This window comes from Ranitomeya variabilis, chromosome 7 (assembly GCF_051348905.1).
Source record: "Ranitomeya variabilis isolate aRanVar5 chromosome 7, aRanVar5.hap1, whole genome shotgun sequence".
Taxonomy (NCBI): domain Eukaryota; kingdom Metazoa; phylum Chordata; class Amphibia; order Anura; family Dendrobatidae; genus Ranitomeya; species Ranitomeya variabilis.
The window spans coordinates 219,933,699-219,960,534 of record NC_135238.1 but is presented as its reverse complement, the minus strand read 5'-3'; the positions used below and the strand labels follow the sequence as shown (position 1 = coordinate 219,960,534).

General features: G+C 41.7%; 1 protein-coding gene across 2 annotated transcripts in view; it reads right to left on the bottom strand.

Moving 5' to 3' along the window:
- CACNB4 (calcium voltage-gated channel auxiliary subunit beta 4) overlaps window positions 1-26,836 on the bottom strand; it is a 104,014-nt gene that overhangs the window by 18,534 nt on the left and 58,644 nt on the right. For both annotated transcript variants that reach the window (XM_077272956.1, XM_077272957.1), the window contains 6 exons: window positions 10,122-10,241; window positions 7,255-7,377; window positions 6,563-6,693; window positions 5,780-5,856; window positions 3,108-3,127; window positions 2,944-3,024 (listed from right to left, as the gene is read on the bottom strand). In XM_077272956.1, coding sequence (XP_077129071.1) covers window positions 2,944-3,024; window positions 3,108-3,127; window positions 5,780-5,856; window positions 6,563-6,693; window positions 7,255-7,377; window positions 10,122-10,241 — 552 coding nt within the window. The remainder of the gene's footprint in view (window positions 1-2,943; window positions 3,025-3,107; window positions 3,128-5,779; window positions 5,857-6,562; window positions 6,694-7,254; window positions 7,378-10,121; window positions 10,242-26,836) is intronic.

Below are 26,836 nucleotides of genomic sequence, written 5' to 3'. Positions count from 1 at the left end.
ACTACACTTTCCATGCAAATTATATCTATCAAATCTATCTATCTCTATTTATCTATCTATTATCTATCTATCTATCTATCTATATCTATCTGTTATATATCTATATATCTATTATCTATCTATTATCTATCTATCATCTATCTATTATCTATATATTATCTATCTATCTATCTATCTATCCATCTATCTATCATCTATATATTATATGTCTATATATTATCTATCATCTATCTATATATCATCTATCTATTATCTATCTCCTATCTATTATATATCTATATATCATCTATTTTCTATCTATTATCTTTCTATATCTATCTATTATCTATCTATCATTGATTATCTATCTTTCTATTATCTATCTATTATTTATCTATTTTCTATCTATCCATTATCTATTATTTATCTATCTACCTATCTATCTATCTCATATATCTCATATCTATCCATGTACAGGAGCTTCTCACACAATAACAATATCATCAAAAAGTTAATTTATTTCAGTTCTTTAATACAAAAAGTGAAACTCATATATTATGTGGAGTTATATACAGTTGATGGCCTTTTCTTAACAATCCTTTCAAGGCTGCGGTTATCCCGGTTGCTTGTGCACCTTCTTCTATCACACTTTTTCCTTCCACTCAACTTTCCATTAATATGCTTGGATACAGCACTCTGTGAGCAGCCGGCTTCTTTATTATAACAAATAACCTAAATTCATTTATTTATTGATGAAATTGATTAAAAACTTCAATTTTTATTGTACCTCAGTTAAAACCATGACACAACTACAACAGATAGACACATAAAACACATAACCGTGCTCTCTATTCTGACCCTACGATGGGGCTTCTATGTCATGCACTGCCTGACAGCGGAGGTTGGCACCCTAAACATAAAAACGAGATTGGCGCCCCCACTCGTCGGCGGCTGACCCTAGTACTCCTGCAAATGGCTCTAAATAAAGTGCTTCAGGCTCACTCTCACTTGTAACCGACAGGAAATTGATAGAGCAACTAGAGGAGCTGATTAAATCTGTATGTGTTGCACGGAGCTCTTTTTTACAGGGTGAGAGACACGGACTAAGACAATAAGTGAAAAATCAAAGAAAAATGTGCTCGTGCTCAAAAAAGAAAACAACTCACTCAACCTGACCCCTATTGATAACAAGCCTGCCTGGCTGTGGGGGTTGGCACCCTACTGTGCAGCGGATATGGCGCCCCCACTCACCGACGGCTCACCCTAAACTTGCCCTATTGATAATGGGCTAATAGGAAATGCCATAAAAACATGCCGATAACACCCCAGGCAGTAGACAATAATTGCCAATACATACAAAAACCTGTGACCCTCAACCGAGGACTTCACAGCGATATTTGCAAACAAATGGGTAGGGAGTGAGAGTAGTTGATACTTATCAGAAAAGTAGATAGACTGAACGCCTCTACGCGTTTCACCAGAGCGGATCGTCAGCTGACACAGTCAGTGCAGGGAAGCTCTCGGCAGCAGCGCATGCATATTAGCAGCGCTCTTGCCGAAAGCAGTTTTAACCCTGTGGACACCGAGGGACGTGACAGACATCAGAATGTGAGTATGTACTGTTTTTTTTTTAACTTTTACAATGGTAACCAGGGTAAATATCGGGTTACTAAGCGCGGCCCTGTGCTTAGTAACCCGATATTTACCCTGGTTACAAGTGAACACATCGCTGGATCGGCGTCACACACGCCGATCCAGCGATGACAGCGGGTGATCAGCGACCAAAAAAAGGTCCTGATCATTCCCATCGACCAAAGATCTCCCAGCAGGGGCCTGATCGTTGGTCGCTGTCACACATAACGAGATCGTTAGCGGGATCATTGCTACGTCACCAAAAGCGTTATCGATATCGTTATGTGTGACTCAGCCTTAAGGGACATTTTTAAACACTTAGGATGCCTTTGCAGGTGTTTTTTCATTAATTATTCTAATTTACTGAGATAACGACTTTTGGGTTTTCATTGGCTGTAAGCCATAATAATCAACATTAATAGAAATAAACAGGTGAAATAGATCACTCTGTGTGTAATGACTCTATACAATATATGAGTTTCACTTTTTGTATTGAAGAACTGAAATAAATTAACTTTTTGATGATATTCTAATTTTGTTAGAAGCTCCTGTATGTATCTATCTATCATTATCTATCCATCTACCTCTTATCTATTATCTATCATACAAATTATCTATCATTCTAACTCTATCTATCTAATAAACATCCATTTATAAAGTTAGATAACCATTTTATATTTTTAATTTCTATACATCTATATCTTTTACATATACGTTTGACTTTTCCAATTTTAATAAAAAGTGTATGTTTACTGTACAAACTTTTTATTGCTTTGTTTGGATTTAATTGGTATCATGGCAAATTGTATAATTTAAAGGGAATCTGTCAGCAGGTTTTTGCTATTTAATCTGAGAACAGCATAATGTACCGCAAGTGAGTCTGATTCCAGTGATATGTCACTTATTAGGTCATGTGCTGTAGTTTCAATACAATTTGTGTTTTATCAGCAGGAGATTATCACTGCAGGACAAGGTCTCATGTGCAGACCAGTCAAGCTACTCTGCGTAACCACACCCCCACCACTGATTGGCTGCTTTCTGTGTATATCGTCAGAAAGCTGCCAATCAGTGGTGTGGGCGGGCTTATACACAGCTCAGAGTTGAGGACCACAAAAAAGACTACTTTTATATACAGGGAAGAGGGGGCAATATCTCAGGGATGAAGAGGGACAGGAACAAAATAAAAACTGTGCCAGATTTAGAACAGCTGCATTTTACACCAGGTACAAAAAAAATACATATTTTTGAATGCAGCTCCAGAATACACTCCGGCTCCTACTGGTGCCCAAAGCCATCAAATCTTTCTGCTACTGTCATTAGATGGTCACCTACCTCATAGCCTTTGAGTGATGGACCCACTAACACTACAGGCCTCATGGATGGAACAACGTCGTAAGGCGCAACATGTTCAGTCTGAAAGCACAATAACATGGCATTAATGACTGTGCAGCTGGCAGTCAGAGGACGAGCCGCGAGATGCAGTCACAACAACTCACCACTTTCTGCTTCGGCTTGGCTAGAAAACAAAGAGAAGACAGTCACATCCATGTACCGAGAGATTATGAATGGAAAGCATGTGTTACTGCATCGAGATGAAATATCACAGTGCCAAAATAAATACCAAAATAAAGCAGCAATCAAGAAGTTATACACATATAATACAGGCCTAAAACGACATAATAAAATAAATAGTGGGCGGTTTGCTCCAGAGAAGGTAGCCCCAAAGGAAGGGGGAAAGTGCAAAGTCCCCTCGCAGCTCCAGAAGAACACCTCCAATGGAGGATACAGACACAGAAAAAAAAATGAAAGCTCCGTCTAAGGAGCGCAGAAAGAAGACTCTGACACCAGGATAGGGTTAAGCCACAACGCGTTTCAACGGAAATACCGTCTTCATCAGGAGGACATTTTTTTGTTCCCCTGATGAAGACGGTATTTCCGTTGAAAGGCGTTGTGGCTTAACCCTATCCTGGTGTCAGAGTCTTCTTTCTGCGCTCCTTAGACTGAGCTTTCATTTTTTTTTCTGTAAAACGACAATGTCGTAATGTGTGTCGTAATGGACACATGTTCTATCTGTGAGAAACAGACATTTAGGTAAGGCTGTAAGACCAGGAGCCCCTTTACGGAAGCTGTTTTTGGCCTCTCGACTAACACACATTTTTTTTGTCTAAACGTAGTCATGAAAAGCAGCGGTGATCTGAAGAAGGGGAGAGAAGCTGCACAACACTTCTCCAATATCTGGTTTTCCTGTAAGTCCGCCGCCGCCGCGCTCTTGGCCCAATCATTAGCCGTTGTTCAGACATCAGAGCTCCGGACTTTCTAATATTAGAAGGAGGCTCCCCGGCTCCATCGTGTGTTGACAGGCGGCTGCAGATAAGAGGTTTTCGCACATCAGGAGCCTCAGATATGTCATTATCCAGGGGAGACATCACTTTGCAGCTCTGATTATGCACATAAAAGATGCCGATTATTATTTATTCCAGTAGCACCCAAACTGAGACTAATTATATTTGGCAAAGATGCAGCAAAAGAACCAAGGGCGAAGGAGGCAAAAAAGGCCAAATATGGCACTAATAGAGACATTCAAAAGACTGCCATGAATAGTGACAGCCACAGTGACCATATAAACAGTGCCAACAACAGTGACCAAATACATAGTGACACCAATAGTGCCTACATAAATAGTGCCACCCACAGTAACCACATAAATAGTGCCACCCACAGTGACCAAATAAAAAGTGCCACTGATAGCGCTCATATACATAGTGCCAACCAGTAACAAAATAAATAGTGTAACCGATAGTGCTCACATAAATAGTGCCAACTACAGTGACCAAATAAATATTGCCACTGATAGTGCCAACATAAACTGTGCCACCCACAGTGACCACATAAATAGTGCCACCTATAGTGCCCACATAAATAGTGCTAACATAAATAGTGCCACCCACAGTGAACAAATAAATAGTGCCACTGACAGTGACCACATAAATTGTACCAACCACAGTGACCGCATAAATAGTGCCACCCACAGTGACCACATAATTAGTGGCAACTACAGTGACCACATAACTAGTGCCACTCACAAACAGTTCACAGATAAATAGTGACAGAGTGCCCTAAAGGAATATCCGCTCACATGATTAACATAGCCAAAATGCCACACATGTGCCAGCCAGAGTGCACCAATTAATAGTGTCAGCCGGATTACCCACATAGGTGTCTCCATGGAGGCAGAATCAGGAGCCCTAAAATCATGAACCCATGGAACGCGTTTGCCATGTGCTGCATATCGTTATACACACAATTATTTATTATGCTTTGCTTATATGGCGCCATTAATTTCCACATCACCATACATACATTATCATCACTGTCCCCCATTGGGGCTCACAACCTAAACCCTGAGCCCAGGACCCCAGCACTACAATACAACAGTGCTAACCACTGAGCCACCATGCTGCCTATAAGTGCCATGGTTAGAAGGAAACAAATAATTAAACTTACCCAGCTGTAAGAAATTATTTCTGACTTTGCTGTGTAGACTGAGAATGGGTTAACAGAGCCATCTCATCATTAGAGGGCTGGGTCAGCAGTTCCCGAAATATTTCAAAAAAATGTTTACAGCAAGATCATATTTGCCATTTTTTCAAGAAATGGAGGATTGCAATGCACTTCAAATTTTTATTTGAGAGATTACACCACCTTTCCAAAGGCCGCTCCCCATCCAACCACGCTCTGGTCCCATCCCCTCAATTTGTCAAGGCATGGTGTCACAACCATAAAAAAAGTTAGGGTATTTTGTTTTCCAGGAGGCTTACGTGGCACAAACTAGATTTGCTACCTTGTTTGAGGATCCAGGAGGTCTCCCTTTTTTGTGGGGGTGGGGAGTAAATTATAATTGAAATTCCGAAATAAAACAACATGGAAAAGTAGGGAAAAAAAAGCTAAAAAAACCCTGTCTACCATCTTTGTTGTATAAAAAAATATATACAAATGACTCATACATTAACTGATCTGATACTAATGATATAACAAACAGCCATAAAGCTTTTATTGATTGATATAAAATGTAATTATAAAGAGGCCACCATGCCGAATTATATGGACAGCTTTCAACCTAGTGCTACGGTATAAAATCCAGACATAAAAAAAACAAATTCCTCCTCACCAGCAGATGGTGGGGTTGCCCGAAATGTTCCCGTTACCATTTCTCCAAGGCTTGAAGATGAAGTGCCACTTGGTTTACTGTGGAAATAAATACATTAATTAATGAAACCTTAAAGGAACATTCACTATAGAAAAATAATAAAAAATCACTACAATTGAGAACTATATAAAATGATAAAAAAAAATATGTAAAATATTTGAATAAATTGCTTGATATTTTTTGTGCTAATTTTAAGTTAGGAGGTGCTATATTTTTAAAAATTTCTACAGGATTCTTGTTACTGGATTGCAGCGCACTGTGTCAGACTTTCACACGGAGTCAGCCACGTCTGCAATTTGCGCACGTGCCTGGTCTGATAATTTAGTGCACACATATTCCTAAAATTCTTTTACAGTTCTTTATTTTATTGCATGTGGTTATTGACGACGGTAATGATAGGGGCTGAACAGCCAGCTGGAAGCGCTAGAGGGGGCTGTCAATCATGGGTGATGGAGAGGAGCACATTTTTGGTGCTGAGGATCAAGGCAAAACGTAAAGGGTGTAAAGAATTTTTTTAAAATTTAAAAGTACATTTCGATATTGCACAATTATGGCATATCTGCATCTATCTAGAAAAATGAATTCTGTCTTCTTTCGAAGATTCGAAGTTCACTTCTTTCGAAGATTCAAATTTTCTACAACCTCTTTAATTTTTAAATTGTTATTTAGAAAGAAAATTGAACAATCCGGGGTATTGTTTTGCTTTCTTCTGGATGAACCCAGTTTATAAAAACCTTGACTTACCCTGTATGAAATCGCCCTCTCTTCTGTTCTTGCTGTATTCTAATATTCTCCAGTCTCAGCGGACTTGGAATGAAGCCGATCTCACAACCTTCTTTAACTAACCTCCCAATCCACCAGTCATTGTTGTATTTCTAAAATCCACAAACATTTGTTTTTACAATTTCAGGAAAAAAATTGTGAACAATTTTGACAAATCTTTTGATCAAATTTTGTCAAATTTTGAAATAAAATTTTGACAAAATTTTTAAATCGAAGTTTGAGCAAATTATCAATAAAACCAGCCGAGTTGTATAGAAGTCTTGGGACCTTATTGTGCCTCTGTATGTCTCCCTAGCTATGAAGCTGACCAGAATTACTATATGGTGGCAAGAAAAAGGTTATTCCACGATACTGGAAATTCTGCATAACCAAAGGGTGAGGTAAAAGGAAATTGAAGTATATCTGCATGGCTTTCATTACATAACCGAGGCCAGGTACTGACATCACAGTCACAGTTTTATGGCTCTGCAGTACATCAGGAGTAAGTAATATATGGTTGGCAAAGACTTTTGTGCTGAAGAGGTTAATCAAATCCTTCCTCCGGAGATCTGGCACCTGGTCAGTTTTCCTTTTAGCCTTAACAAGCTGCGGTCTGACCGCTGATGTTTTATTAGCTGGTGACAGGTGGAAAGAGAAATCCATCCCAGATTTACCTCTTTAATGTGTAAAAAATCCTTGGCATCGAAAGAAATAGCAGTGCCCGGTACAGGGACATCTTCATCCAGGGCCCCGCAGTAACTCACATTCGTCCTTACAGCAAATGCCACTGGTTTGGTCTAAGGACACAAAGACCCGTCATGAATATCCGTGTAAATCTTACGCTCTAGTTCAATGGCAGATATTGACTTTAGCATTTACAGTAGACGCTGCCAGGTTATTAGAGAATTACAGAGGTAGTCGAGCTGAGCTTGATGGTAGGGCAACTTTCAGACTTTCAGAAAACTCAAATCTAGCACCGGGCATTTTACAGTCATAGGAGCCTTCATGCCATTTTGAAAAAAAAGCATAACAAGTCTGAAATACTTTTAAAACATAACAGTTCAGCATGTGCAGGTCTACATGTGATCCTTCTGCTACATACACATATCTTTACATATCCACCAGAAATAATTTGACCAAAATATCATTGATCCAGATGTCATAAACATTTGAGCCATGAAGTCAAGAAATATCCAGATAAGACACCAGGATAAATCATAAATTAGCAGGTTCTGAATGGTAAAATGGGTGATAACATGAAGAAAAGCTCCTGTTTCCACCCACACCACTCAATTAGGGTCACTGGAAAGAGTGAAGGGGGAGAGATGACAGTAGCAGATTATTAATGGGAAAATGGGTGATAACATGAAGAAAAGCTTCCGTATCCACCTACAACCCTCTGTTAGTATCACTGGAAAGAGTGAAGGGGGAGAGAAGACAGTAGCAGATTATTAATGGGAAAATGGGTGATAACATGAAGAAAAGCTTCTGAATCCAGCAACAACCCTCTGTTAGTATCACTGGAAAGAGTGAAGGGGGAGAGATGACAGTAGCAGATTATTAATGGGAAAATGGGTGATAACATGAAGAAAAGCTTCCGTATCCACCTACAACCCTCTGTTAGTATCACTGGAAAGAGTGAAGGGGGAGAGAAGACAGTAGCAGATTATTAATGGGAAAATGGGTGATAACATGAAGAAAAGCTTCTGAATCCACAAACAACCCTCTGTTAGTATCACTGGAAAGAGTGAAGGGGGACAGATGACAGTAGCCAGTTCTGAATGGTAAAATGGATGATAACATGAAGAAAAGCTCCTGTATCCACCCACACCACTCCATTAGGGTCACTGGAAAGAGTGAAGGGGACAGATGACATTAGCAGATTATTAATGGGAAAATGGGTGATGACATGAAGAAAAGCTTCTGTATCCACCTACAACCCTCTGTCAGAATCACTGGAAAGAGTGAAGGGGTGAAGTAGAGATGACAGAATCAGGTTATGATTGGTAATATGGATGATAAATTGGAGAAAAGTTCCTGTTTCTCCACCCTGTGATCACTGGAGGTTAAAATATAAGAAAGAAGACAGTTAATAGGCTGTGTTTAGAAAGAGGGCTGATTACAGGAAGAAAAGTTCTGGCATACTCCAGTCTGGGGTCACTGGAGGCTGTTACGAGTGAGGGATGACAATAAAGGCTCATTCAGACATCCGTGCTTTTTTTCATGTATGACAAAAATATTCCTAGTTTCGTCAATGAGATTAAACTGAGTTTGGTCTGAGTTTCATAAATTTTTCTCGGAGGAGAAAAAAATAAGTTTTTCTACCTTTTCCTATCTAGTAGTCCATGGAAAACGGACAGCACTCAAATGCTGTCTGAATGTTGTCCAATTTTTGCACAGATCCATGGACTTGCATTGCTGATTTTGATCTGACACCTGGATCAATATCGGACATACCTCTGCGATTTTGCTCTGTCCAGAAAAAAAATTCACATCTGAACAGTTCTGTAGACTGTACAAGGTATGAGTGCTATCCGTGAAAAACATGGATAGAACTTATATATGAATAACGGACGTCTGTATGAAGCTTGAGAGACTGCAATTAGTAAGAGGGGTGATAACATGAGAAAAGGTACTGTGTCCCATATTGGGGTCTATGGAGGCTGGGCAGAGGGAGAGGTCACAGCAACAGCCGTAATTAGTAAGAGGGTTTCATGACATGAAGACAGTTTCATGTATCATCCATCCTGGAGGTCACTGGAAGCTCCACGGGGTACAGGTAATGGTAACAGGCTGTGATTGGTAAGAGGGGTGATTATATGAAGAAAATATCCTTGGGTGGAGAGATGACAGCAACAGGTTGTAATCATTATAATCTTTGCTCCTAATGCCTAAGTCTCCCGCTCCCGAGTCCCAGCCTCTTCGTTATACACACACAACTTGTAACTTCAAAACATCGCTGATCCTCAAATATTGCCCCTAAACTATGGATATCGCTAAGAACCTACGATCTCTGCTGAAACCCTAGAATTCTAGACACGGCAAGCATTTGATGTCATGACTTCTGTGGAACATGTTGGTGCTATATAAATAAAATGATTATTTTGTAGCCTCTCGATACTCCTGTATCCTCTATGACATGGTAGGATAAAACTTTTGTGCTTATTTGTATCAACAATATCATATATTTACTAAATACAAGGAGGGGCACACCATTAAAGCAAACCCTGACTCTGCTATAGGGTCTGAAAAGGGGCAGCTGAGAATGACTTAGTGCCAATGTGCAATGTGAACCCCCGTCCTGTCCAAGAAATAGGGTTAATATAATGTCAGTTTATAAGACGGACCCTTTTTTTTCTATGGGGTCCCTTTTGCTCTACATACTGTATGCTCCACATGATATAACTGGTATTGATATACATGATACATTTGTTGGCTTTGATGTGATTACTGCACATTGTTTCCTCATATGTATCTATGTATCTGATATGATGCTTTCGGTCAGATTTCTAGCGGTTTCGCCTCTCGGTGTGTGCCTTACTTTGGCTCTCTCAAGTTGCACTGCAGCTTGCTGTTCTCTCTCTTGGCGTATTGCTTCTCTGTCTTCTTCCAGAGAGACATCAGAATCGGATGGTCTGCTAGTGTAAGAATCTGCTGATCCCTAAAAGACAGAGAACACGAATTAGGTCAAGATGCAACGAAAAGAAAGACTTCGTACAGTATGTCCAGCTATAGGTTTATATGGGTTCTCGCAGGTTTTGGACAACTATATAACGACCAGCATAAAATAGAGAATAACAGGAGCACGCACTGAGACAGATTTATTTATCCAATAAACTTAGACATATGAAAATGCACCAAATTGTTCCCAATGGCTCAGAATGAATGATAAATTTGGATATTTTTGTCTATTTTTTTTTACTACCTACTAGTTGGTTAACTTTGCATCACTATTTAGCTCCAAAATTTTTCTGCAGTCGTGGTCAAGTTATTATTATATATAAATTATTTTCCTTTCTGCTAAGCTACACCCCTTGTAAACAATCCACAAAACGTATCTGGAACACAAGCACAGAGGTCTAAAATGAAATCAACAATTTATGCAAAAATGTGCAAAATTTGCTGCATTTACTGCATACTTTCTCGGAATGTCCAGGAGGCTCCGAGAAAATGGGAAGAGTTGGAAACTTTCCCAGTCACTGGAAAAGCTTTGAAAAAACTACCAAAAAAGCAGTGTTTTTAGTTTTATTTTTTATACATTTTGCAGAGATTTTGGCATTCTGGGGATAGGAAATGGGTTAAAAAAGGGGGTCCTGCGAAATGATTCAGTACACTGTAGAATCTCCCGCAAGTTCAATTCCAAAAGTAGTCAAGTATGATTTACTACCAAAGTCAAGGTGCACTTACAAAAACTAAGTCTACCATAGTGTACCATTAAAATCACCGAATCAGTTACTGATTTTCACGGACTTTCTCAGAAGCGAAGACATTCGTTACAGCTGCTCTCGAGACTCATGAGAGACTCCTAATGGGAGTCCACTTCAGTAGAATAAGGTTTCATGTTCAGGAGACTGTATGGGGTGAAACACAGAGTTTTCAGGGGCTCCGGTGTTGTGCTCCAGTTCCGAATTTCCGTGATATTCTAGGGTATATTTGAAAACTCTACTGCAATGTCCGAGAGACTCCCAGAAAAGGGGAGCTCACCCGGATTCCAAGAGGAGATGCCTAAAGTTGGCAAGTATGTTCTACAGGAAGACGCATGAGATAGCGCATGCCACAATTTAACCCATTCTTGGCAACTTTTATGGAGGTCCCTCCAGGAGATGGTTGACGAAGAGATGGTTGCCGTAAATTCCAATCTACCTACCATCCACTGTATATGACTTTTCTGGACATTTGGCCCACGAGGCTCCATCACAAGCAAAGTGTTGCTTCCCATAAGGTTTTGGTGATGCCCGGAAGATTTGCAAACTCTGGGAGATCTACCCATTTTTTCCCCGTAAACCCTATTATGACTTTGTACATTACAGCTTGTAGTGCTTGTATTGCAAAACCGGTAGATTGCAGAATTTTTACCAACATCTCCCATAAAGCCGCTCGGTGCTGCTGTAATTTCAGAAACTGGAGCTGGTGCCTGTGCTGCATTATTCAATCACTATAGTTACAGGCAGAATATTGCAGTGAGGCTGCTGTATGTGTGTCATCTCAAGTCTCCCCGGGACTCCCAGAACTGGCTCACATTTCACAGAATTAAAGGGAACTGTACATTGCATTAGCTATGTACAGGTCATTATGGGTCGGAATAACCGTAGTAGGTGCCAGGTTTCTCCCCTGGGGCAGGGGTCTTTTGCTTTGGAAGTAAAATTGCAGTATTTTGTAGGAAAAAATATGGCTGTATTATATGGGGTCCTTAAGGTCCAGATGTTGCATTTCTTAAAGTGGCACACAAGAAAGTTATCACGATGCAGAAAATTAGCACTTACAACAAAAACCATTAGACTCGTACAGTTAGGTGTCAACTTACAACTTTCTGCTTCTGAATATCTTTGTCATTTTAAGAAATGCTACATCGGTACCATTGTTTGCATTATTTAGCTACTGTATAGCAGTATTATTTTATCTGTTGTTCAAAATCTTCTTTTTTTTTCTTTTTATCAAAATGGCCTTGAAAGCTGTAGCCTTTCTGGGAAAGAGCTCAGTACATTTATACATACGTATCAGATTCCTCGCTGGCGTATATTGAAATGTGATGGTGTGACGTGTGAGATTAAAGACAGAGCTGGTGTTATGTTAAAGCATGAATATTCTCGCTAACAGTCCGGTATTTCACAGGACTATCCAATTATTGTAGTCATGAACAGGACGATTTTATTTTCAAAAGGAGTCCATCCTGGCAGTTTGAAAAAGTTTATTCGAAACGTGCGTCGGGGTGGAGGGACATCTAAAAGCCGTGGCCGTAGCCCTGCACTAGCTCGTACCACAGCAAACATCATTCTTCTATAACAGTCTAGCAAGCTATTTCTCATGATGCACTGACCCTTTATAAGAGAGATATATTTTGCACATATGCACTTGCACCTTTCATTACTTCTGGCCCCATATGGATATTCAATAGCGGGATGGATTAACTTGTTTGTCACCCATTGTATGAGACAGTGACGTTATATATTCTGTTCTATTGTATGAAATGATATAATTGTGAATCAGTGTGGATCATATAAAACAAACTCTGTGTGTAATATTTGGGCTATTGTGCTTATATTGTAAGGCTGGCCCTATACTGTTTTATTGTGAGTTGGTCCCTACATTTTGAGGCACCTTGTTATATTGTATTTGTGTTCATTTAATTATTTCTAAATAAAAAAAATGATATTTTAATCTTCTAAGTGGTCACTTGTGTATCTACCATCATGAAAGTGATGTTTTGGTGGTGGCATAATTGATTCCAGTCTCAGGTAGGGCTGAGCAGGGCTTATAATGTTCACAGGAACATGTATCCACAAAGGCCATAGAATACAATACAAGCACCAGTAGAACGTGGAAGTACAAAGTCATGTCTGGGGTCTCCTTCACTATCCAGAAGCCTCAACTTTTACCTAATGGATGACAAAAGGAATAAATGACTGACGCTCTCCCCAAATATTGTTGTCTACTACAACTCTCCACCCAACACCTGATTGACAGTTCCTCAGCGTCCTTCTCCTCTGCTGCTGCTGAATCTCTGCTCATCTAGCCTGACTGACAGATCATTACTGCTCCTCTTCTACTGCTGAATCTTTGAATCTTTGGTTATCTAGTCTGACTGACAGTTACCCAGTGTCTCTCCTCCTCTGCTGCTGAATCTCTGCTCCTCTAGTCTGACTGACACCTCATCACTGTCCCTCCTCCTCTGCTACTGAATCTCTGCTCATCTAGTCTGACTGACAGCTCCCCAGTGTCCCTCTTCCTCCTCCTCCTCCTCTGCTGCTGAATCTCTGCTTATCTAGTCTGACTGACAGCTCCCCAGTGTCCCTCCTCCTCTTCCTCTGCTACTGAATCTCTGCTCACCTAGACTGACTAATAGTTCCCCAGTGTTCCTCCTCCTCTGCTGCTGAATCTCTGCTCATCTGATTTGACTGACAGCTTCCCAGTGTGCCACCTCTTTTGCTGCAGAATCTTTGCCCATCTTTCCTGACCGACAGCTCATCACTGCCCCTCCTCCCCTGCTGTTGCTGAATCTCCGCAAATCTATCCTGATTGACAGCTTCTCTGTATTTCTTCTGTGCTGCTCCTAAATCTCCATTCATTTAGCCTGATAAATAGCTCTGCCCCTCCTTCATGCTGTTGCTGAATCTCATCCCATGTGGCCTGATTGAGAGCTCTTCAATGTCCCTTCTTCCTGCTGCTGATTCTTGACCCATCTAGTCTGATTGACAACTCTTCAGTGTCCCTTCTCTACTCCTACTGAGTCCCGGGCCCACCTTAACTAATTGGTAGCTCCTAAATGTCCCTTCTTCTCTGCTGCTGCTGAGATCTCACTCTGCTCAGTACAAGCTGCAGTTTTCAGTCGTCAGGCTGAGAGGGTAAAGAATTAGCTCATGAACATATCGGAATACACCTATATGATTATTTTGATAGATATAGCACACCAAAAATACTAAAACAATATTTGTTAAAGCAAAAAATAAACCTTATTCACAAAGAGATATTAAAAATGTTTAAAAAGGTAAAGCACCACAGATAGACAGAGGTGGGTGATCCTGGAAGCCAAAATAAATCACCACATATTGTATAAGGTAACCAGGAATATTAGAGTAACGGTTCAATCAAACATATAATTTGTAGAGCTACAGTCCATATTATAGCAGCAAAATAGTTGTAAACAAACACATGTAGTCAGCAAGTGCATTGAAAAAGGTAAGTACCCATAGTGTTAATTAAAAATCATAAATAGATAGCTGTATATATGTCAGACCATAAGGTAGAGCTAAGTTATATTACCTGCAGGTAAGGGGTTATCCAGGCACCCACACTTGACACGTGTTTCGCAATGAAATGCTTCATCCAGGGTGAAACGCGCGTCGGGTGTGGTGGGTGCCTGGATAACCTCTTACACAAGGACCTCACTTTCTCTCTCTGTCCCTTTTAGGTAGGACACTACCCGCCTGGCAGGTAACTCGAGCCTTTTTACAGGGTCTCTCAGATGACTCCGGGCTCTATGCGTTACTGTGTCTTTGGGTGTTAATGGCGGACAGGAAACTTGCAATCTGCTGTCCGCCGATTTCTGCTGTGGGACATAAAGTTACCACCACAACCTCAGTCTTCCAGCCACCGGCTCCTGCACTTCAGCGTGGAGGAAGCTCAGTCTCAGCTTCTCTCCAGCTCTTCAACTCGCCTTTGCTCCTTCCTCCTTTACTCTGTCTACAACTGTTCCGTTCCTTTCCAGGAGCTACAGAACACGGGTCTCCACGGCCTCCGATTTCCTCACAGGAGCTGCAGATCCTCACGTCTTCTCGGCCCCTCTCTCTTCCTGACTGCTCTCAGTCCCTGTGTCTGGCAGACTCCTCTACTTTCCCTCCAGCCAGAATATATATAGGGGAGCCACCCACAAAATTGGATCAGAGCTCCCCCTTCTGGCCTGGAGCAAGAACATGTTGCATGTTTGTGATAACTGTTAAGGGGATCCTTACTCGCTTCCAAGCATGGCATCACCCTCCACATGAGGAAGGCAATACCACTGTAACAACCAGGAACCTGGGGTGTTACAATGACAAAACTGACTTCACTTTGCGAAGAACTTTGTAATTTGACTCAGCGCCTATGCAGAGCGCAACAGCTGATGGCAAAATAATCTCGACTGCTGCACTCTGTGTATGAACTGGTGACAGTAGCCATTGAGTCAGAAGATGTGGTGCTTGCCAGCGCCATTCGGTATGCCACTGAATAGAGGGCCCCTATGCAAGAACAGTATATGGAGCCCCTCACACTAACCAATAGCTTATCATGCAGCACCTACTTTTATTTGTACAATCATCCTACCTCTCTCAAGAGGGATCAGTAATTCTTAGCACAGTCTACTAGTCAGGAGTTGCACAGGATGCCCATATAGTATATCCCTACCTGGTGCCGGCATGGAGGATGGAGCCCAGACATTCGGGTCGAAAGATAATTCACTCCTCATGTTATATCATTCATGGTGTTAACTTGTAGACATTGGAGATTTAAGAGAAGGAAGGATGTATGCCGCTTCCATGCTCTCGACATGAGCCGCCATATTACACACCTTATAATTTCACGCTGAGTGTGTTTGTGAAAATGACTTTCTGGCAAACGCAAACAGCTTTACTGCGTATAAGTGAAAATGAAAACCGTTAACCCCTCAGTGGTAGATGTAGCGCCAGATCTTTGTCGTATTCATCGGTAGAAATTTCATTTATAGATTAGTTTTAACCAATGATAAAGGCGTTTGTTCACTTCTATTTTTTATTTTACAAATGGGCCTGTGGAAATCCGAAAGTAAAAAAAAAACATTCTGACTTGCCGGAATCTTGCCGCTTCTCTGCACCACTGCCTGTGCTCTCCCCCCACCACAAATTATTATTATTATATTTATTTATATAGCACCATTAACCCCTTCACCCCAAAGCCTGTTTTCAACTTCCTGACCAGGCCATTTTTTTCAATTCTGACCACTGTCACTTTATGAGGTCATAACTCTGAAACACTTCAACGGATCCCGGTGATTCTGAGATTGTTTTCTCGTGACATATTGTACTTTATGATAGTGGTAAAATTTATTCGATTTGACTTGCGTTTATTTGTGAAAAAAAAAAACGAAAATTTGGCAAAAATTTTGAAAATTTAGCAATTTTTAAACTTTTCGTTTTTATGCCCTTAAATTAGAGAGTCATATCATACAAAATAGTTAATAAATAACATTACCCACATGTCTGCTTTACATTAGCACAATTTTGGAAACATAATTTTTTTTAGGGTTAAAAGTTGACCAGCGATTTCTCATTTTTACAACAAAATTTGCAAAACCATTTTTTTTAGGGACCACCTCACACTTGAAGTCACTTTGAGGGGTCTATATGACAGAAAATGCCCAAAAGTTACACCATTCTAAAAACTGCACCCCGCAAGGTACTCAAAAAAATTTCAAAAAGTTTATTAACCCTTCAGGTGCTTCACAGGAATTTTTGGAATGTTTAAAAAAAGTTGAACATTTAACTTTTTTTCACAAAATTTTTACTTCAGATCCAATTTGTTTTATTTTACCAAGAGTAACAGGAGAAATTGGACCACAAAAGTCGTACAATATGTCCAGAGTATGCAGATACCCCATATGTGGGGGTAAACCACTGTCTGGGCACATGGCAGAGCTCGGAAGGGAAGGAGGGCCATTTGACTTTTCAATGCAAAATTTGCAGGAGTTGACATTGGATACCATGTCACATTTGGAGAGCCCCTGATATGCCTAAATAGTGGAAACCCCCACAAGTGACACCATTTTGGAAAGTAGACCCCCTAAGGAACTAATCTAGATATGTGGTGAGCACTTTGAACCCCCAAGTGCTTCACAGAAGTTTATAATGTAGAGCCATAAAAAAAAATCATATTTTTTTTCACAAAAAATGATCTTTTCGCCCCAAATTTGTTATTTTCCCAAGGGTAACAGGACACATTGGACCCCAAAAGTTGTTGTGTAATTTGTCCGGAGTACGCTGATACCCAGTGTGGGGGTAAACCACTGTTTGGGTGCATGGCAGAGCTCAGAAGGGAAGGAGCGCCGTTTGACTTTTCAGTGCAAAATTGGCTGGAATTGAGATCGGACACCATGTCGCATTTGGAGAGCCCCTGATTTGCCTAAACAGTGGAAACCCCCCCCCCCACAAGTGACTCCATTTTGGAAAGAAGACCCCCCTAAGGAACTTATCTAGATGTGTGGTGAGCACTTTGAACCCTCAATTGTTTTACTAAAGTTTAGAATGTAGAGCCGTGAAAATTAAAAAATCACTTTTTTTCCACAAAATGATCTTTTAGCCCGCAATGTTTTATTTTCCCAAGGGTAACAGGACCGCGGCATCAGAGGGGTTAAATGCCCACGATCGGCGCTAGCGCCGATCGTGGACATTGCTGCGGGGTGTCAGCTGTCATATACAGCTGACACCCGCACACGATCGCCTCGGTGCTCACTGTGAGACCGCGCGATCGTGCCGCCGTACTAGTACTGCGGTTTGCGGGAACTCAGTTCCCGCAGAGCAGTACTAGTACGGCGCTAGTAGGGAAGGGGTTAATTCCATGGTGCTGTACATGGGAAGGGGTTACATCAAAATACAAATATCACCTACAGTAAACAAACCAACAACGACAGACTGATACAGAGTGGAGATGACCCTGCCCGTGGGGGCTTACATTCTACAGGATTATTATGGGGAGGAGACAGTAGGTCGGGGGTTGCCGTAGCTCCAATAGTGGTGAGGTGGCCGTGTGGTCATTACAGGTTGTAAGCTTTCCTGAAGAGGTGGGTTTTCAGCTTTCTTTTGAAGGATCCAAATGTGGTTCATAGTCGGACGTGTTGGGGCAAAGAATTCCAGAGGATGGGGGATATTCAGGAGAAGTCTTGGAGGCGATTGGGTGAGGAGCGAATAAGCGTGGAGGAGAGAAGGAGGTCTTGGGAGGACCGGAGATTATGTGAGGGAAGATAAAATCTCATTGCTTCCTCTTCTGGACCAGACTGAATGTCCCTGCTGCAGCCAATCAGAAAGTTGCTTAAAGAGAACCTGTCATCAAGTCAAAAAGACCAGTTCTTTTATTACCGCAGGTCCCCTGAGTAATGTTTTTTTCCTTTAAATCACTGGTTTCAGAAATAGGAGTCTTTTTATCTAGTGATAATTTGTATAGTCTTTACTAAGAGGGCGTGGCTCACTGGATCCTCTGGGGCGTGTCTTTAGGCTGCTCTGCATTATAATGTTGTTAGCCACGCCCCCTTCATCAAGATCATAAAAATCAGCACTAAATTAAAAGGCCCCTATCTCTGAAATCATATGACGGATTTAGAAAATAAAAAAAAAAGAATATTCAGGAGAGCTGTTGGAATAAACTAGGGGCAAAAACTGGACACTGTTGACCTGATGACAACTCCTTTTCAACTTTGTATATATCTGTGCAAAGATGCAGCTTTTCATCTGTAAAACAATATGTGTGCATGGCAGAAAAACGTGAATACACAGCGTTGCCTGATAAAATCGCCTGTAATTTGAAGTTATTTTCTGTTAAATATTTTTCAGCCATTCGTTATTTGGATGACAACCAAGAATAATGCCAAAATATCTCTGGTAGGGAATGGCGAAACCACTGAATTTTCCCTGGACTCCTGCTGGGAGCTAGAACAGTAAAGTGGGATTCATATGTTATTCTCAGTTCTGGCAGAAATGTTCCCACCTTTTCTTCGTCCGTCTGTGGCAGATTCTGTCTGGGTAAGTTACAGATCGATCGGTCATGTAATACCTATTTTTGGAGCACAATGACCATTTGCCCCCAGGAACAACAGGTTATTGGGTTCCTTTGGAAATTGGGAATATATGACTGCTTACCTAAGCAGATGTTCCTATAATATCACAAATGCAAAACTATAAAATACTAATTTCTTATTATTTTAAACATACTGGATTATTTATTTCAATACTTTTTCATGCCAAGAAAGTCCAAGTCCACAACAGTTCCTACATAGGAAACCTAACCCATCACTCATACAAGCAAAATGGCAGCGATTAAGACAGACAGAGTTCAGTCGTAAAACAGAAGTCTGGTGAAGGTCAGGGCAGGCCGCAGACAGGTAAATGGGGCTAATGGATAGTAACAGGAAACAATACACCCTAGAAGAAAGCAGGAATCTAATGGATTTTATTGCTAATGCTCAAAATGATGCCAGAAGATCTGTATAAAATCCAGAGCTGCAGGACAGTGGTTGATACCAGGGGTAATTAGCGCTCCTGGCTTTTTCATAGACTGTAAATCTGCACATGGCCCGCAGCAGAGCTGTGCAACCCAATTGCGGCCAGGAAAAAGATGCTGAGCAGTGCAGGAGGTAGGACGGTGCAGTGTGTTATTTGCACTAAAGACCTTTTCAAAACTCTTTGTTGTAAGATTGCACTTACTACGTGTCTTGGGGGACACTCGCTTGGCACGGGATTCAAGCACACGGGCACGGTTTTTCACACAAAACAGTCTATTTGGTTTATTAAAGACTCATAAGCCATATCATGAACAGTCCATTACACACTCCATCATGACTTTTGGATATGGGTTGGATCCCACTCCATCTTAAGACCACCATAACTTCTGTAAACCTAGGTACTAAAATAAATACACACAACACATTATTTTGGTTGTCGAAATGGCCACAGCTTTATTTAAATCACAGGATTAAACAATCACAGTAGGAGTCAGGTGGAGTGCTAGTACATTGGGATTCACAAGTACTGCGATATCCCCAGCTGTCTGACATACAGCACCAGGACAGACAGCCATAAAGGGGCGGCACGCACTGGCTTGCCATTCAAGCAGAGCCAGTAAACTTTCAGGGCACCAATGACCCTATTATCCTCACTCCTGAGCTTAACCACTGTGCCCGCCCCTGATTGATGTTACCATTACAACGTCCTTGAGGCTGGTCACCAGAGCCAAGCCTGCTCACCACTATGAGGTTTTACATCCTCTATTACCGTATTTTTCCGACCATAAGATGCACTTTTTTTCCTCCAAATTTGGGAGGAAAGTGTGGGTGCGTCTTATGGTATGGATGTAGCATGTGGGGAGGGGGGCAGCAGTGAGTGGGATTGCACTGTTATCCCACTTCAGGATGTCCCCTCTGCCCGGAATCAGCGCTGGGAAAACCATTTGGTCCCGATGATTAAGTGCAGTGAATATTCATTAGCGGCTCCCCGCCCATCCATCAGCTGAGCGGTGAGCCGGGAGCAGCAAATGAATACTGCACTTAAGCAGGGACACACATGGCTTCCTCAGCGCTGATTGCTGCAGCAGCTGGGGAGATCCGTGTGTCCTGGGGAGGAGGCAGCAACAGCAGGGGCCAGAGCGGAGAGGAGATCGCTGTATGCATGCCTGCCATGCCTGGATGCCGAGTGCTGTGCACAAACAGGACCTGTGTGATGTCAGGAGTGGGCGGGCTGGAGCATCACATGGCAGCTCAGAGCCCTCCCTCTTCTTGACATCATCACAGGTCCTTCAGACTCCCCACTAGAATCTGCAGCTTCCTCTTGTAACCTGTGCTGTGGAGAGGCAACAAGAGGGAGGGCTCTGTGTGTGCAGCCATGGGATGCTTTTACCTCACCACAGTGTGGCTGGCTGCCACAATTAAGAGGTTAGTCTTTACAATACACAATAAAGCACTCTGCCACTCCTGTGGTGAACTATAACTCCCAGCATGTCATAGGATCTGCAGCACATGCTGGGAGTTATAGTTCTCCCATGGGATTTTAAAGCAGCACTCCAGTGTTATTTTGCAGTGCTGGAGTGGTGCTTTCACTATAAGCCCTGTGCCCCCAATCTTATACTCACCCTCCAGCATCTTCATATAGTACTTCACAGACACCACACTGGTCCCGCAGCTTCCAACATAATAACATACTATTATATGTAATAACACCACATATAATAGTATGTTATTTATGTTATTAAATATTTTACCACATTTTTTTGCTTCAAATATTTTTTTTCCCTATTTTCCACCTCTAGAACCTGGGTGCGTCTTATAGTCCGATGCGTCTTATAGTCCAAAATATACGGTAGTTAAAATGAGTCCACCTTAACTTGTCTGCAACTTCCACCTGACTCCTAAACCGCAAAGCCGTGACGGGTTATAAATTCCAAGACTCATTTGCCACTTTTTTTTTTAAATAATTAAATCATTTTTGTAAACTTAAAAACTAGAAGTCCCTGCAAAAGCATTAACGGGACTAAACTTGGCAAACCTCCGACTCATAAAGAGTCATCCTACAATGCTCAGGAGAGGAAAAAAACCCTGTGGAGGAAACCTCCAGGGAACCATGGCTTAAGGATTGCCCTTCCCTTGGGCTTAGGTTACCACAAATAATAACTCTTTATAGCCAATATATAATTAAACCTGGTACAAGATATACAATGACAAATTCAAAAATACAATGAAGCATCTATCATTATACAAGCAATAATTAAAAAGTTTTAGGACAGAGAGTATAAACAGGGCGGGAGGGCGGGTACTGTTTCCTCCTGTCCATCTTGTGAGAGAAAGAGGGAGAGCCAGAGTTGCCTCCCCTATATAAGCTCCACCCTCCTCACAGTAATACACCAGGCACAAACATCTAAACTCCTTCCTCTTAAAGCAACAACACTCTTGTTTAAAATCTACACCGCAATACAAACAAAAGCTGCAGGAGTTCTCGGTCCACCCATCCCCAAGTCATGGCCACCTCCGTCTAGTCTCCGGTGGTTTCTGGACATCACATTAAGTCTCAGATTCTTAGTCTGTGGCAACTACACACTCTGGTCCTCGCCTGACCAGTTGTCATGGGTTACCATACAGTTCATAGAACAATAAGCACCAACAGTCTATGGAGGTACCTTACAGGAGCTTCTGCTACACCTGCTGACTCCTTGTCAGTCCTCTCTTCCAGGTAAGCTGCCTCACAGGGATCACCAACTTGCCTGGGCGGCACACATTAGTCAGTCCAGACCCACCGAAGGACGGTAGCTTCCCCAACAGTTTCACTGTGCGCTTTTCAGGAATCTGGTCCTACTCCCAGGACCTCCCAACACACAAGCATGTGGCCTGTTCAGGTGCTATTCAGGACTTCGTTCAACACCCCAGTCATGTGACCTGTCCGGGTGCTATTCAGGATGGTAGTCCAACACCCCAGGTCACCAGGTCCAAAGCCCCACCATGTGCTCTTCAGGAAGCCTCCTCCCAGGTCTTCCAACACAGGCTTCAAACAGGAAACTCACAGGGACATACACAGGACCATGTGACCCACACCCTGGTCACATTATATACCCGTAACCACTCCCCTGGGTGGGAGTGTGGGTGTGTGTGGCTAGTTTGTCCCGCCCATCTCACATAACTAGCCCCGCCAGCCTCCCATGCTAAACATACAACACTCTAACTATAGGACTACAGGTCCCAGAACACTACATCGCTTCAGGCTGGCAGCGCAGAGTCTTCTCCTCTGCGACACACGTATCGGCCATTCACAATACTGCCGGACTTTATCACATTACCAGTTATGCCTGCGATTGCCATGCATTCTCACAGCCTCAATACGCCTCCATGCGTATACTGGGGAGACCATGCAGCGCCCCCTACCTGTTACAGGGGTCACTGCATCAAATTGCATGCAACTTTAAAGCCTCATAATTTTGCTTCCTATTTTTTTTATTTCGGCTTCCCTTTAAAGAGTTCCTGTCACTCGCTCAAAAATTTGAGTTAAATTAATTTGCAAAGAATCCCTGAACTTCCCTAATTTAGCCTCTCTTTTCTGTTTTGCGTCGTGTCACTCCATTGCAGAGATGTTCAGACTTGTTGATTTCAGACCCCAGAATGTGAAATCTCTGCTTTGCAGTCCAACATGGCATTTTTTCAGAGTCTTCTCTGGGGACTTGAGAGTTATCCCCCTTCCTGACAATCATAGCTCAGCAGTGTCTGTGCCTGTTGAACTACTAAGTCAGGCTGTGATTAGCAGTGTCTGGGAGGGAGAGGTGAAAGTGTATGCTCCCAGAGAATACTCTTAGGAAACAACCAGTTGGGCTGCAAAAGAGAGATTTCACATACTATGCTCCAAAAGCAACAAAGCTTAATATCTCTGCAACGGCTCGACGTAGCACAAAACTGAAAACAGCAGCAGAATCAAGGGAACCTACTGATTTATATAAGGCATGTATCTCAAGGGTTTTTTTTATAGCAACTGACAGGTTCCTTTTAACTTTAAGTTTTAAAAAACAATTGGATAGTAAAATTTGTAGCTCAAGTCTCCTAGACCTCAATGCAAAATCTGCAACAAAGGACAGTAACACACGTAAGATATAGAACCCAACAAATGAAAATGGGTCCACAATTATAATTCCAGATTTTGCAACTTAGAACAAAGGGAACTGGTGTCTCAAATTCCCTAACAATGAAGTCCCTCTAAAGAGGAAAGTCCTACACAGATTAACACCACCCAGAAACAAAAAGCATGGCCCACTTATTTCATAGACCTCATGGAAAATGGTTTGACTCTTAACCAGGAAGTCCTTATTTGCCACATGAGGCCCTCATTCAAATTGGGCAAAAGTCGTAAGAACCAGTCGATAAAGATTAGCCAGCTATCTTAACTTTATGGAGGCCTCCTGACTCTCTCCCGACTGAAGAAGGTTAACCTAGATGATGAAATTACTGGTGGTTTTCTCCTTTCTCCCCATTAGTAAGGCATGAATGTTCAGATGAGCTCTCATGTGAATGGTGGAATAGTGAGAAACTGCCAAACCATCAGCCAATATCCATCTCATGTGTTGGCCAACTGTACTGGAGCCTACTCATCTACTAGATGGTTCTTTGGGTTAGAGCTCTTCACCATGACTAGGTGTAACAACAACGCACCATTGAAACGCCATTGGTCAACAGGACAATTACAGAGACAGCTATTTCCAAAGTGTCTCGTAAAGACAACCAAGTATAGGAACTTCAAAGGAACAATGCTAACAAAGAACAAACCAATTTATGTCGATCATTTCTACCATGTCCTAGCAAGCCTATCAATACCCAGCCTACCTCCACCCCCTCATTTCATCAAAATACAATCCTCCAGAGATTACTGCCCACTCTGTCCAAACAACATCATCAGCAGCGGTGGCGGTGTACCGTAAGTCACTAAGAGATGGCTCATTTAAAGACTTTCCTTCTATTATTCTGCAAATGTCTGCTTACATAATGCATTGTGTTCATCTCACAATTCATCATTATTTCTCTCTACTTTCAGTCAAGGCCAGGATGCTCACTGCCTTCAGTTTACGTCTCACAGGATTTTAACCACTTCGCTCTGGGGATATAATGATTACCTCATTTTCACACTTATTGCAGAAGCTGAGATTATCTTTTCTGGAGGAATTGAATTTGATTTCTTTTTAATCATAAAACAAACAAACAAAAATTACCAACAACTTATAGAGCGAGCCACCGCATGCATCCCAATGGACCCAACATGCAGCGCCCATGATGCTGGATGGTAGGAACACTCTCATCATCAGTGTGATCCCCTGGCACTCTACCTAAATACTGTGGCCAAACCAGAATGGACTTGTTGGCTTCCTCGTCCATAATCTTGTAGAGAAAGAATTGTGTAATGTTTATTTTCTCCGAGGCATGGCCAGTGAAATAGTTTAAAACTTCTTCACGAAAGTCAATAAGTGCCTTCCATAACATTGTATACCTACGGAAATGGTCTAATCTAAGGGGCCCAAGGCCACCTCGTCTTTGTCTACAGACCACCCTTAATTAACCGATATATCATGGTATCTACACCAAGCAGCCATAACATTAAAACCGCTGGCCTAATATTAGGTAGACCTCCCCAGGGTTGGACTGGCCCACCAGAGAACCAGAGAATCCTCCGGTGGGCCCTAGGTTTTCGTTCAGGAGAGTTCATAATGCAAATCTTGTAGTCGCTATGGGGCTCTTCAGTAGGGGATAAAGGTGGGCCCTCAGAATCAAATCCTCTGGTGGGCCCAATGTTCTTCAGTCTGATATTGGACCTCCCTCTTCTGCTGTCAAAACTTGTGGGCTCTACAAGACCTCTAGAGATGTCCTGTGGTAACATGCCCTGAGATAGAAGTGTTTTTAGATGATCAATCGGATAGAGATCTAGGGAATTTGGAGGCCGAGTCAACATCTTCACATCTTTGTGATGGACCTGAAACCCCTTTGGACCCCTACTCAATTTTTGCACTTTAGTTTTTTTCTTCCCCTTCTTCAGAGCCATAACTTTTTTTTTTTTTTCGTCGACATTGCTTTGTGAGGCCTTTTTTTTTGCAGAACGAATTGTATTTTTTAATCACACCATTTATTTCATCATGAGATGTACTGGAAAGTAGGAAAAAAATTCAATTGCAGTGAAATAGCAAGAAAAAAAAGCGCAATTCCGCAACTGTTTTTTGAGTTTTTTATTTACAGCATTTATTTTACAGTAAAAATGACTTGGCAAAATAAATCTTTAGATCAGTATGACTACAGAGATGCTAAACATGCGTAGTTTTGGTTTTATTTAAGTGGTGAAAAATGTTTCAGAATTTTGTAAAAAAAGAAAAAATTGTATCGCCATTTTCAGTGAACCGTAACGCTTTCAATTTTGGGGATATGAAGCTGTGTGAGGGCTTCTTTGTGCCATAAGCCGATGTTTTTATTGATATCAGTTTTGGTACATATGATGTTTTGATCGCTTTTTATTACATATTTTTGCAGCGTCCAATAAAAAAATAATAATTCTGGCGTTTTGATTTATTTTTCGTTACGCCATTTATTTATCGGACTAATTTATTTTATATTTTGATAGATCAGGCTGTTATAAACACAGCGATATCAAATATGTGAATTTTTTTATTTCTTAATTTTAAATGGGGTTGGTTGGAACTTTTATATTTTTTTCTGATTTTTTAAAACAGCTTTTTTTTACTTTTCACTGCTTTGGTTAGTCCCCTTAGGGAACTTGAAGCTGCAATCGTGCAATCGCTTGTGCTATACATAGAATCAGCACTGCTGTATATAGCAAGTATCATGGTCTCCTATGAACGTCAACTACACGCTGGCTATCACAGGAGTACCATCCTGACAAGTACAGAGGTCTTAAGCATACTCCTGGCCGTCATAGCAACACATCGGCACTAGTGATGAGCGAGTGTACTCGTTGCTCGGGGGTCCTCCGAGTATTTGTTAGTGCTCGGAGATTTAGTTTTCATCACGGCACCTGAATGATTTACAGCTACTAGCCTGCTTGATTACATGTGGGGATTCCCTAGCAACCAGGCAACCCCCACATGTACTCAGCCTGGCTAATAGCTGTAAATCATTCAGCTGCCGTGATGAAAACTAAATCTCTGAGCAGTCATAAATACTCGGAGGTCACCCGAGCTTGCTCAGGAAAACCCGAGCAACGAGTACACTTGCTCATCACTAATCGGCACCCATTGACCACAGGCGCAACAATGGGCCATAGAATGATGCGCCCCCTGCCGATGCACTGTAAATGC